Genomic DNA, 14,347 nt, shown 5'->3' with positions numbered 1-14,347 from the left:
AAAAGTCTGATACTGTCTTACTAAAAAAATACCAAACCCAAACCAAGCACTAAATAAGTGTGGGTGTTTGGTTTGGTTTTTGTTTGTTTGTTTGGTTGGTTGGTTTTGTTTTGTTTTTCTCTTAGGATTAGTTAGGAAACAGCAAATCCGAGAAGTGTCTCGAAGTATGCATCATAAACTTATATAACAGTGTTTGAATTAAGTGGAATTTCCAGTAAAAATCAATGTATTGTAGTTTTTGCTTTCAGTATTCAAACTTTGTGTGTTTTAGTATGGGTTCATTTTCACTATTTCCACCAGGGTTCGGTCTGAGTTTATGAAAACCCTGAGTGATAAATTACAAATGTTTTTAAAAACTTGCACTGTTGTGAAGACAGAAGGAGGCAGGCCTGAAAAACATTGCTGCTCAGCTTTATTGCTGATTTTCAAGAGAAATCCTGGCTTCCATTAGGTCAGGGCAAGATATTACATATATAATTGAAGACAGACTAGATTGGCATTTGCTCTCCTTGCTAGGCTGTGCTCCTTCATGTTTTAGTTTATCTCAGGGCAAATAAGAACATTTAAAAAACTGACCACTTTATTTTGTTGTGTATTTCACCCCCTAAATGAACCTTATTAATGATGGGTATGGGAAAATAAGGGAGATATTCACTGCACCTTAGAGTGTGCAAGTAGTGGAGCAGCAGTAGGGATGCTTGTGTACAAAACAGCTGGCTCCTTGCCCCTAAAAATTGCTGGTTTAACTTCAAAATACCTGCAGCAGCCAAGGCCAAATGCTGCAGTGGGGCCAGTTCTGCTGTTAAAGGTGAAGAATTCTGCGCTAGGTGAAGAGTTCCTAAGAGACCTTTTGTAATACCTCGTGGCCCAAATTCAGGATTTCCACTCAGACCCATAAAGATCTTTGGATGTGCTGTTTCCAGGGTGGTGCTGATTGTGAAAACTTTGCAGAGGTAGCTTGTACCACATTTTATGGTTGAATACAGGGAATGTAAATAGTTGGCTGCTAAGAATGTTGAACACAAGTGAGTGGCATTCCTGTAATTATAATCCTGAGAGGATAATTAGGGCTTGTGTAGTGTATCAGTGCATGCCCCATCTGCAGATGAAAGCCAGATATTTTTTGTGTTTCAAATTGTTATGGAACAATCATCCTTCCATATACTTAGTTCATATTAACAGGCAAATACCTCTTCCTTACTAATCTCAGGAGTCAAGAGAGCTGCAATGAGGATGAGTGTGGCATTAACATTATTACCTCTTACATCTGTTATTACCTAGAAATTGAGTGAGAAATGGCCACTAAAATGTTAATTACATCAGACTTTTGCCTGTGTATATGAGGAAGGCTTTGCATTCTGGTACCCATTTAAAGATTTTAAAGGAACGGAAGGTTTATGGCCGTCATTGTGTTGTGTTAGTGGCCAGTAACTAGTTATTCTTGCATTGATATGACATCAAACCTCTATGTCTTGCTTTTGTTCTCTCTGGGTGTTTTGTCTCATCACTGCTGCACCACTTTCATACTCTTCTCCCTCAACAATTGCTGAGTCAGCTCAGACACCCACAGTTTTCTGAAGCAGCATCACCAAATGAGCAGTAGAAGAAAAAAAAAAAGCAAGTTATGATGATTATGGTTAAAAAAAACCCTCCAGGATTGCCTCATCTTCGTCACTGCAGAATTTCTCCTAGATGAAATGTTTGCCATTCTGGAAGCAGCAATCATCCTTGAGTTTTCTCCAAACCTTGTCCACCTTTGGCTAAAATTTCATCTGTTCAGTGCGGTATCAGCACAGCTTGGAAGGATGGACTCCAATGTGATGAGAATTCTTGTCCTGCTTTGTGCATCTTCAGAAATCAGTGGCATAGTAGAGCTGGCCACTGATACACAGCCCACTTCAATCCTGTTTTTTTCCCCAACTCTCAATCCTCCTGTGCCCTCAGGAAGGAGGGGCCAGGGCTCCGTCAACACTATTTTCCAGCCGGGCCCAGGCTCTGGGATCAGAGCTGTGATATAGCCTATCCAAAAGAGTTTTCCACAAAGCAGATTTCTAAAGAGAGATTCCTTGTCAGGTAAAGTGGTTTTTTGTCATTCTCAGCCAGCTGATGCTTGAAAGCCAGGTACCTGCCATGCCAAGGCTGTTGAGTAGTAAGTGATAGACACACGTTTTTTTGCACTTGACTGTGAGTGCGCAGGTATCTGTTGTACCTGCTGTCTGCTGTGATGTTAACCCTTTCTGTACATCTGGAATATCTCAGTTGTGCCATCTCCAGCGAGTGCTGGCCCTGTGGGTTGCTGGCAGCCCCGGGAGGGTGACTGGCAGCATCCTTTGCGCTCCAGACGTGGCCGCGAGCGCAGCGACAGCTTCAGCTCCTCTTCTGGAAGTGACAAAAATTCACTGTCATTGCCCCTGCTTCATTTGATTTTGGCAGAGTTTTCAGCCTTGCAGGGTTAGCAGGAAGTGGGATTTGGTTTTCACCCAAGGTGCAGTAGTTCCACTCTTTCTTCTTGCTACATTTTCACATCTGTGTACTTGAAATCGGTTTTGAATGAGTTAGATGGCAGAAGCTTCTGCCAAATCCTGCTTCATCAGAAGAGTTAGGGTCTCTTGAAATGTCAGTGACCCTGTGGCATCCCTTAAGTCCATTCTCCACTCAGACTCTTTATTTCTTGAGCAGCTCTGCTGCAGGAGCTGTGCTGCTATTCAGAACAGGCACCTGCAGTGACAGAAGGAATTCAGATGCTCACTCTTTGCCATTTCTCTTCTGAAAGCAGACAAATTAACAAAGGTTTTTGACGCCAGCAACTCTCAAATCAAGGATGATTGAAAGAAAAAAGAATGTAATTTTCTTGTCTGCCTTTCTTTGACAAGTTTCCAGCAATGTGACAGCATGTGTTGCTTTAATTTATCTTTATCAGTTTTGATTTTCTGTGTCTTTTTTTTTTGTGGGACAACAAAAAAGGGGGGCAAATAGAAGGAGAGCTAAGCATTTTTGGCAACAATAAATAAATGCAGAGTGCGACACAGTTGTGTCATGGCACCGTGAAATTTTGTCTACTCTGGTGAAAGCCATCTTATTTCACTGTGGAATGAAGTGCATGCCTGCTTTCATTTGTGATTACTAACATTTAAATAATTACTTATATTTGCATTCCCAACCACAGTATGACTTTATTCAATATAGATGGCTTCTTTGCTAGTCATATACTACATTTTTCTGTACAGCACTTAATATTTAGAATAAAATGTCACTCTTTTTGATCTGAGGAGTTTAGTGCAGGGTAGTAAAGGTCCATTGACCTCTATGTCTGTTTTTCTGGAGAAGGGCAGAGAGGATTTTGTTTGAATCATCTCACCACAGGCTCTGCAGTGGTGATAGAATCCAGTGACATGCAGTGTTCATCAGAACTGGGGGATCCAGGCTCATGTCCCTCATCCCCTCGCAGTGCTCTGGGTGGATATTCTGTATGGACTGTGTTATTCATGCCATTCATGGCAAACTAGTCCAGCTTGTGCACACAGAAAAAATAAACCTTTTTACAGAGACATCTGTAAGGGGTCATGCTGTAAGCAGGATTTGATCAAAGAACACTTTGTAACAAAAATTATTCCTTGATAGGACGCAAAATGAAGGCTTTGAGCTGTAATGATCAGGATTGCCTTCAGGCAATTCTGTTTCCTCATCCTGTGACTCAGGTGGTTTTGGCATGCTTTTTGTCTGCAAAAAGGAAGACCCAGTGGTTAATTTTATTTTAGTCTGTGTGAGTTCTGTTGGCTTAATTGTGGTAGTTCTAAGATCTGGGTTGTTTTTCCCCCAGTGTCTGAAAAGGAAGATTCAGGCTTGGAGAAGGTGTTTCCAGGCTTATAAGGCTGTGCCCTTACCCATCACAGTGGAATATCCAACGAGAGGCATCAGGTCCCTTCCTTCCTCCCTGTCTTGGGGTGACTTTATGATATTGTATCCCCTATCATCTGCTTTGTGCCCAGAAACGGGCCCCATCACTTTAAGCCAGGGCTGGGAGAGGATGAGGAGCCAGGAGAATTCTTTCCATGCTCTGTGCTCAAACACAGGGGAGAGAGGGGAGAACACACTCTTTGCTTTTAGCCTGCTTTTTTTCATTAGCCGAGGCAAGAAGTTTTCGCTGGGACTGTGGTTTCTTCTTCTGGAAGTGTTCAGCTCAGCTCAGGTCTGGAATACCAGCCCCAGCCCCACATCCCAGCTCCAGACCTCGGGAGAAGCTGAGCAGAGCTCTAAACCCCACCGAGCTTTCTCCACACTGGATAGTTTTTAATATCTAACATTATTCATTCTTGTCCCCGTGCCTGTGTGCAGTCTGCTTATTAAATAAACAGGTTGTTTTTTCACTTTCCACCAAGAAATTCCTGTCCCACTGGTGGGAGAAGGGCGTGCCAGAGCCTATTTCTTCAGAGGAGATGTCCCTTTCAGGATGTTTTCTCCTAAATTCTCTCAAACTGAAACACTTCCCATTGCTTGCTATGAAACCCTTGTTGGGGGCATATGCTAATGCTGTTTTCACTTTGTTTGATGAGGGAAATGCCCTCTCTCAAATTGTGGATTTAATTAACTTTCACATGACCAACATAAACCCAGAGAGTGCTAAGAGGAATTAATAGATTTACAAACTTCTAAAGCAAAGTGTCCTTTTCAGTCCATGTTTCTCCCAGTCCATCCGTGTACCCAGGCTCATCGTGTTCCTCCATCAAGAGCATAATTGCTGTTGACTCATTTTTCTATTTAACAGAGACTGAAGTTAGAACCCTACATCGATTTAAGAATTGCTCCAATTTCTTATTTTCTGGTCTGAGCATCTTATACCCAAAAAAAAAAAAAAAAAGGAAAAAAAGATGTGACTCTTGCTGTTGCAGTTCATTTACTGGAGAAGAGTATGTCTTTTTCTTTTTCCCTCAGAATTGCACTGACCTACGCTTAATTATGTGCGCTGTCATTTGGCTGGGTTGCCCACAAATATAAAAAGCACTGAGTATATTTACTTTGGTAGTTGGCTTGTTGCCACCTGTGATAAAGCAAATTGCTGTGTATTGATTCAGTTTCACCTGGCATGGTAAATGAGTGCTGGAAGAAGCACAGATATTGCCTGTATCCCGGCTTTTTGCGGATGAAAATAAAAGTTGCTTTTCCCTGTCCAAGAACATAACCAGCAAGAGCTTAGTGTTATGTGCCATTACAGTAACATTGATGGCACGCAGAGCCAGACAAGTACAGCTGTTTTCTGTGCTACAAATAAATGTCTTTAATAAGACCCTTGAAAGCTTAGCCAATAAAGGCATAAACCTGTTAATAATTGATATTTATTACATTGTAGTCCTTACAGCGAGATTCGCATCAGATAAAGACATTAATTATTAACCCAGCTCCTGCAGACCGAATTGGAAGTGTTTGTGGATATCCATTTTCTGAAAGAGTTGTTTGTACGGAACACGTCTAGTCCACTGACAACCTGCATAAAATCCCACAAATTCCCAGGAAACGACTGCTCCTTGACAAGCTAGCCGTTCCCAGCTGCTGCTTCCCAAGCTGTGTTTTCAGACATGTTGTACTATCAATCTAATGGAACAGTTTTACTGCAGAGCTGTTGTTTGCTGTAACTGTTTAAGTGAAACACAATCTGATGGAGAGTAAAGCCAGGGGTCACATATATCATGCTTGGTTCCTTTGGTAACCACACCTGTTAAGAAGCTTAGATATGGTCGTTTGAGATGTCATACTCCTTCCAGAACTGAGTGCATGGGCTAAAATTTTAATATTTAATTCAACAGGTGAGGGCATATATTCCTAGGGAGTAACTAGGAGCTGTGTTCAGCTGAACTCCAGCCAAACTTCTAAATCTACTCAGTGGAGTGCTTTCAAGCAGAGCTTGAGGTCCTTGGCCAAAGTCCCTGAAACTTCTCTATAAAAATGTATTTCAGGGGTGTGTTATCAGTTTTTTAAGTATGCTAACCTAAATTCATGTGAGCAATACTAGGTGATGGGTTCATTAAGGAATTTTGTTACTCTTTACTGATTTTTCATGTATGAAATACATCTGAACCTGAGTGAAATTGCAAGAATGACTGAGTGTCCTTCAGTAACGTATGACTCAATTTTTCTAGAACACAGTAAAGGTTCTTGATCATGCAAACAAACCCACGTGTACTTTATAGATTAAATACTTGCATATTTCAGTCTGGCTACTTACCTGCATGAAAAAATGAAAAAGACAATCCGGTCTTCCTCTCTCATATGTAGAAACATGCAGTAGTGCCCCCAAGGCTGTGGGTAGTCTGCCAGCCTTCTCAAAACTGCAATTTTATGTTTTGTCAGACCAGCAGAGACTAATATTTTAGATTACTCTGCTTTGAGCAGGAATTTCCAATTCAGACAACATGTGAGTGAAATTACATTATGTGCTGGGTGTGAGGAACAGCGTAAACTGGAAAGAAGGAAAGGGAGAGGGAAATGAGGGTTTTACCAAACTCAAAAAGCAAGAAGTACCACAGCTCTCAAGAAAAGTAGCAGTTCTTGGCCCCATCCTATTTTGCATAATAATTGAGATAAATAATTTACCTTGAAAGCTGAGGTCGAATGAAATCCTTTTTCAACATTTTTCCTCTCTAGATGCAGTCAGATCTGTCAGCACACAATGTTACACAGACATCTTTCAGGAGGTTATTGATAAATAATTAAGAACTACCTCAAGACTGGCACCAGCCGTTTCAAAACACCGCGGACAGGCAGAGTGTTGAGTCCCAATGGCTTCCAGAGAGCTGGAAGGAGCAATGGTCTGCACCAAAACGCCTTGAAACAGTTTCTTTTTAAAATTTGTTTTACGGTTGTTTAATTTTTTAAATTCTTTTTCAGGGCTACGAGTAGAGGGCCTCTTCAGGAGGTCAGCCAGCATCCAGACTATCAAAGAGGTGCAGAAACTCTACAACCAGGGTAAGCTGTCATCACACCATTGCCAGCAGCAGCGTGAGTGCTTTGTTCATCCTGGGTTTGTTGGTGAAGCAGAAATGCAACTTCTTGCAATTCGTTAATGAAAGCCACTTCTAACATAAAATAATAGGAGCACTAGTAGAGAAACCTGAGAGTTAGCAACAGGCGCTTAATTCTTACTGAATAGCAAATCATCTCTTGATGTCACCAGAGATGTAAAAAATCTGTAACAGCTAATGAGGTTTGAGTAAAAAAGGCATATTTTTTCACAAAAAATATAAAAAATTGAGCCTATGCACTTTACTGCAGTTACAAAGTACAGAGTCCCTGTGTCATCTTGCCTCTGGTTATGGCGAGGAGATATAATTTCACCTAATAATTTATGAAATGTAGTGAAGTAATTTGAAAGTCAAAGACCTCCCTGTGAAGTCATTTTATGAATTGCCTTTATGGGGAGAACCTCCTGTAGGAAAATTAATAGATTTGTTCCTATGCAAAGGACAAAATGCAAAAATAAAATATCAGGAATTACCAGCAGCAGAAGGCCGAGAGATTTTCAGTTCAAAGTGTTGGATGAAACAGTTTTCAAGAAGTAGTTTGAAGAAAAAGTAAAACATATCACTGAACACCATTTTTGCTTCTTCTCCTTTTAGGCAAGTCTGTGAATTTTGATGATTATCATGATATCCATATTCCTGCTGTTATCCTGAAGACTTTCCTTAGGGAACTCCCTCAGCCATTGCTAACATTTGACTGTTATGATCATATCCTTGAAATCACCAGTGAGTGTGTATATATATATATATTTGGTTTTTTGTTTCTGTTTGGCTCGGGTTTCGCTTTGGTTTGTGGGGTTTTGTTTTTGTTTGTAGGGGGTTTTTTTTGGTTTTGGTTTGTTTTGTTTTTTTCAGTGCAACTATTCCTGTAAGATAACATCCTGGGGAAAAAAGCTATGAATTATAAAACTTTATTTGTGTAGCCTTTGTTGGGGAGTAGGAGTTTATAATATCAGTTTTTAATGCCCTTTAATGCCCTCCTTAGGTTCATGTCTAGAAAATTCTCAGCCACTCAGATGCCCATCTCATAAATTTTTTGCCAAGACAAAAGAATTTCCTGAAGAGTGACAGAAGTGGGATTTTTTTAGTTAGTAAATTACCAAAATAGCATTTTGAGCAGGACTGTCTCTCAGCAAGAATAAAACCACAGAATAAAAAGTAGATATCTCAATTCAGTGCATGGAGAGATAATGAGATTCAAAGCAAGACCTTTCCTGTGTAGAAAAAAAAAATAATATTTTGGCTGTTATTTTTGCTGCATTGAGATAATACTCTGGACATTTGGCTAAGTCTTAGCCAGATACATGATATTACAACATATGACAGAGGCATTCAAAGGAGTAATTCTCACTCTCCCAGTGGTCGTGGTTAGTAGAGCTGAATTTTATGATCAGTCTCACAGATGGTTATAAAGTAATTCCAGCAGATACAAACAAGGTATTATTTCTTGGTACTGTTGTGATGCTTCAGAGTTAAGAATAACTTGGACATTGCAGGTGTGGAGAGCTGTTTACGAGTCACCAGATGCAAACAAATCGTTCAAGGACTCCCTGAGCACAATTATGCTGTGCTGAAATATCTGATATGCTTCCTCCATATGGTGAGTATCGGCAAAATCCTCTGAATTCTCAAGTTTTCTAAATATGCTCATGCAAATTCAAAATCGAACATCTCCACAGAAGGGAAAATTGAATAGTTTAAATAGTCTGGTGAGGTGGTTGTGCAGTACTTAGATCTACTTCCCTGGACCGAATTTGGGGTACAGAACCCTCCCAGTTGGGATAGAGTCAGTGCTCTGCTGCAGTCTGGCCATGCCTTCACCACGAAATCCTTTAGATGTCATGAAAACTACTGTGCACCTTTACATTAACTGTGCTGGCACTGGTGTATTTACAAGTCCTGTTCCTCCACTCCACATTCACAACATTTGGGGGTTTTAAATTTAGGGTTTTTTTTTGGGGGAGGGGCGTCCTGTTTTGGGGTGGAAATAAGCATGAAAATAGTGGTTTATAATATTAGATGCTGGAGAAAACGTAGGTGAAATCGCTGGTTTTCCTTCAAGTATAAATCTTGGGCAACTAAAACACCAAATAAATCAGTATTATCTTAGGAAATTATATAATATTAATAAGCTTTAGAACAACCGTCAAAAGTATTTCATATTAAATCTTTAAAACCGCACTTTCCTGTTTAAAATAGCCATTCATTACTAGTGTCAAATCAAAAACTTAGAATGCAAGGGTTTTGCAAGGATTTTTTTTTATGCTTCAGGATAAATTAAGTCACATGTCTTCTGTCCTACTTTTTGTCATGCTGATTTCTTTTAACCCATTTCAGGAGAACCCATGATGGTGAGGGTTTGGGGGACATCAGCTATGAACAGTTCTAGATTCAGCCTTGTGGCATAGTTTGGCTGTGCAGAAAAAAGAGTCACAGGGCTGTACATTTCCCTTCTTTCTACCTTATCCAATGCATTGCCTGTTTCAGACTGCAGTTTTCAAACCTAGGTGCCTAAAATGAAGGGGTCATGGTGTAGCTGACACCCAAAGCCGGTGATCTCTCGTTCAAAAGCCCCAAGAGCCCACCACAGCAATCATGTCTGGGGAATGATACTGATTTTCACCAGCCAGGTAATTGGCACTCAATAACTCTTCTTGGGCTCCAGTCATGTTGGCCGTATTTTAAGCAACAGTGTATTTCAGGAACTAGTGCCTTTAATCCCTTTTTCTGTCAAAATACAAGCAAAAAAGCAAGATTAAAGGATAAACACATTGCTATAACTGTTGCTGTAATACCCACGTGTTCGTTTCCTGGTGCCTAGCTGAACTCTAAAGCTATTAAGGAAATCCTCGTGTCATTTACTATTATTTTAGCAACTGATATCTCTCCTCGATGTTATGAATCATGTAAGTGACTTTGCTCCAGTAACAGATGCATCATCTTAATGTACTTCTCAGAGCTGAGCACTTGATGTGTTAATGAGGTGTGCAAAAGTACCACACAGTATTTTCTGTAATTGGGCAAGAGAATAAAGCATTATTTTTGAGTGGGCCTTATTATGTCAAGCACGGCATCAAGTGATACTAGTGCTCACATCTGCAATTTTTGCTGATCCTTGGGTTTTCTTCCTTAATGTCTCAGGGAATATTTGCATTTGGAAAGGTCAAGGGAACATGAAACATTCTCAGAGCTAGAGATTTCTATTCACTGCAGATTGGTGTGCTGCACAAGCTTCCACAATTCATACTTCAATGATAATCCTAGGTTTTACCTGCAAGCATCAACCTTCTGCCTTTCATATATAAAAGGCAATTTAATTCTTCCATGAGCTGAGTTTTGAGTAGTGTAAGAGGTACTTGTAGCAATTTCATGAAGTGGGATGAATTGTAATCACTAGATACAGGTTTTGAATACTCCAAGTTTGATACAGGCTTGTGAAAGAAGAAAATATCCCTATTTTCTCTGCAGTCTCAACCACCTTCCTTCCTTCTAGACTGCTACAGCAAGACAGCACAACTTGTACGAAAGTAACAGGTTCAGATTTCAAAACCAGGTCCAAGTTCTTTAACTTTAGATTAGTAGTGATTTCCCAGCCGTGAAAGGTGATTTCTATCAGCCAGCTCATCTCTGCTTTGCAGTCCACCTGGCTGCTGGATGAGGATTTGCAGGGTCTAATTGAAGCTGGAGGGGACTGAGGTCCCCTGGCAGAAGTGGGCAGCCAGGAGCAAGAGGGAAAACAAAGACCTGTTTTCACAAGCTGGTCCCTGCATCATGCCTGTGAGGCACATCTGTTCTGGCTCAGCTGGTTACAGCGGAGATCAGAGTGCACAAGTGCTCGTGTTGCACGGGCCCTGCATTGCACTGGCAGTGGAATACATTTATCAACACATTTGCAGACTTAAAGGGCTCAAAGAAGTCTCCTTGCAAAAAAGATGACTTGGCAAAGCACTCTGAGGGCTATAGGTACCCAGTTCTGAAGCGAAAAATCATTTAGTAGGGAACTACGGTTGTCTTTTTCCATGATAGTCTAAGGCTAAAGGAGCAGGAGAATCTGTGGAGGCTTACATTTTCCCTGCCTGCTGTTGAGTTCTGAGTTCCCTACCTGCTGCTGCAGTCATGCCTGATGTGGGGGAAGGATGGATTTCACTTTCCTGAAAAGAACCATTACAAAAACTGGCTGAATTCAAATTGTCAGACCTGGACCAACTAGAGAATGGACAACGTTTGGGGCCCATGAGCTGTGCTTCAGATCTGCAACCAGAGGAGCAAATTTAAAACCAAATGCAAGCTGTAATACATTGCTCTGAATTATTGTTTTGTCTCAGCCACTTGTCCAATTGAAAAGTGGAATTACCTTCAGCGAAGCTTGGAGGCGGCTGGAGATGACGGGGCATGTTGGGAAGGATCAGATGACTAAGCCTCATAGAGCAGATACAAGAAGTTGGCACATCCACAGAGTAGCTGACAGTGAGCGGTAGAAACTAAAATTTCAGTCAGTTTGTGGGGGTGTTTTGATATCTAGTAATTTTCTTTTGAAAGTGTTTTGCAGAGATCCTTTCAGCATCGTAATTGAGACACCAAGGAGATGGTGATGTTGCTATATTTTTTAAAACATGTTATATTTTTTAAAACATAGTAGTAATTGGCTGTTTCTACTCTCTGTATTTCACAGTTTAAGTTCATTAGGTAGCGTAGTGGCTGCTTCACTCCTCTGGTGTCCATGAATCACAGAAAAATCAAGGTTGGAAGAGACCTTCAGGATCAAGTCCCACCATCAACCCAGCATCACCATAATCACCCCTAAACCATGTCCCAGGTGCCACATCCAGAAAACTCTGGATCACTTTCAGAGACACTGACTCCACTGCCTCCCAGGGCATCTTGTTGCAGTGCCTGACCACTCTTTTAGTGATTTTTTTTTTTTTTTCCCTAACTGTCACCACTTGAGGCAATTTCTTCTGGTCCTTTTGCTTGATACAAGGCAGAGGAGCCCGACCCCCACCTGGCTGCACCCTCCTGTCAGGGAGTTGTAGAGAGTGAGAAGGTTCCCCCTGAGCCTCCTTTTCTCCAGGCTGAGCCCCCTCAGCTCCCTCAGCTGCTCCTGGTACTCCAGACCCTTCCCCAGCACCATTCTCTTCTCTGGACGTGCTCCAGCCACTCAATATCTTCCTTGTCATGAGGGCCCAGAGCTGCCCTTGGTACTCAAGGTGTGACCTCAGCAATCCAGCACAGGGGACACTCACTGTGGCCACACCATGCCTGGAACAGCCCAGGTGCCATTGGCCTCTTGCCCACCTGGGCACACCTGGGCTCGTATCCAGCTGCTGTCACCAGCACACCCTCATCCCAGTTTTCCAGCCCTTGTTCCCCAGCCTAGAGCTGCAGGGGGTTGATGTGACCCAAAGGCAGGTCCCAGGTCCCAGCACTTGGTCTTGTTGAACCTCAGACCATTGGCCTCAGCCCGTCTCTGTGCAGAGCCCTCCTGCCCTGCAGCAGTTCAACATTCCTGCCCAGTTTAGTGTCTTCTCTGAACTGACCGGGTGTGCACTAAATCTTCTCTTCCAGATAGCCAATAAAGGACCTCCCTCAATCCTGAGTTCTGGGGGCACCACTTGTGCCCAGCCACCAAATGAATCCATGGGTGTGCTGGGATAAGAGCATGTGGTATCAAAAATCATCACAATTTTTCTAGGAGGAGCTGGATATTTATTCTGGAATAGTGAACGTGTATGTTTTGCATGTGGTGATGTGGCACCAAAACTTCAGTGTTTGTTCCCAGTGATGATTTTTGCAATGCATAAGTTTTACCTTTATAAATGACTTCCTTACAATATAGGCTGTCATTATTTAATGATTTTTCTATATATGTTTCAGTGATAGGGGGAAAAAACCAAAGTGGATGTGTGTGTCTCTTCGTAGTGATTCTTTCCTGTGATGTTCAGATGATCGCTTCAAGGACATGATTTAGGTCTTTGGAAAATTCTATTAGCTCATCAAATTGACAGAGCACGTATTTTCAATTGGAACAGAGATGACAATTACTAACTTTATGAGGGAATCAAAGAAGGAGTCGAGAGGATTGGTTCCAAATGCTGAATGTGCCTTTTGTATTTCTTAGCTAGAATGCAGCTTTGGGTGTAGTTGTTTGGAGGGGTAGCCCATGAAGAGGTAGACACACTGAATGCTGTCCTTACGGGATCTAGCGCTGGAAGAACACATCAGCTGCTTATGGTGGTGTAGATGGAGAAGATATGTTCATATCCTTTGAGAAAGAAATCTGGCACTGAGAGTAGTGAGGTGGTTGAGTTGGTTGAGCCTGATCCCTTTGGAAAGGGATAGTCAGTACCACTGCTGTGGCAAGGTTTCCTTGTGTTGCCGTAGAGATGGACAAGACATCTCTTTCTTCATGTACCATAGCCAACCTTTATTCTTCACAGCTCCTATTTATATGGTTTTCTAAAGGTGTCGTGTTTAATTCTAATTGGTTAGCAACTTATTGCAGCTCAATTCATTTGTCAGTAGTTGCAAGTGTATGTGTTCGTCAAAGACTTTCTTTTCTAAAGATGTTTACATTCTTGTCTCATGGATAAAGAACAATTTGTCACGGGTAGAAGTTCTTCTCACAGGTGCAAATTCCTTTCTCACGGGATCATTTCAGGCCAGCTGTTAGCTGTACTTAGCCCCAGTTGCTAAAAATCACTGTTTCATTTTATCTTCACAATTTTCTCCCAGAGGACAAATTGTGTTGTGGGTATTTTTGTTGATCATTTCAATGCTGACTGTCTTCTTGAAATGTTTACCAAGTGGTGGCAGGTGGGAAGACGTGGTTTAATCTTGGAGCTGGGAACATTTCTTGAAATAGTTAACCTGAAGAGAAAAAATAAATCTAGCTCTACAGCAAGTCACAGTGTCATTGCTTTGAGCTGAAACACTGGCCTTCCAGAGCAGCGGCTGGATTAAGATGTGTGTTTCAAGTAGAGCTTGAAGAAGATCCTGTATACAACTTGTGGAGTGGAAGGTGTCAGGAGCACTCCCAAAAACTGGATGAACACAAATGCAGCAGGTTTGGCTCCTTCCAGCCTCCAGTACAGCACCACATGCTCTTGTGCCATTCCAGAGAACCTGCCCTATGTACACCTAAGGTACCCTTTCTTAGGATACAGCACTTTCCTGTGCTATAGAAAACACAGTGTGATGGGCTGTAGCTCTCATGGTAATTTAGAGACTCACCACTGAAAGAAACACCAAAAAATAATTTATCTTTGATCCCCAGTGTAGAATATTACAGAGTATAAGCCACCAAGGGCCAGAATACAGTTCCCAAGCTTGTATTA

General features: G+C 41.6%; 1 protein-coding gene across 2 annotated transcripts in view; it reads left to right on the top strand.

Moving 5' to 3' along the window:
- The window catches only part of ARHGAP8 (Rho GTPase activating protein 8), a 58,277-nt gene that overhangs the window by 40,705 nt on the left and 3,225 nt on the right, over positions 1-14,347 (top strand). For both annotated transcript variants that reach the window (XM_040063068.2, XM_040063069.2), the window contains 3 exons: positions 6,883-6,960; positions 7,611-7,739; positions 8,510-8,613. In XM_040063068.2, coding sequence (XP_039919002.1) covers positions 6,883-6,960; positions 7,611-7,739; positions 8,510-8,613 — 311 coding nt within the window. The remainder of the gene's footprint in view (positions 1-6,882; positions 6,961-7,610; positions 7,740-8,509; positions 8,614-14,347) is intronic.

This window comes from Hirundo rustica, chromosome 4, assembly GCF_015227805.2.
Source record: "Hirundo rustica isolate bHirRus1 chromosome 4, bHirRus1.pri.v3, whole genome shotgun sequence".
NCBI lineage: Eukaryota > Metazoa > Chordata > Aves > Passeriformes > Hirundinidae > Hirundo > Hirundo rustica.
The sequence above is the reverse complement of the archived record's forward strand: the minus strand, read 5'-3'. Positions and strand labels throughout refer to the sequence as shown.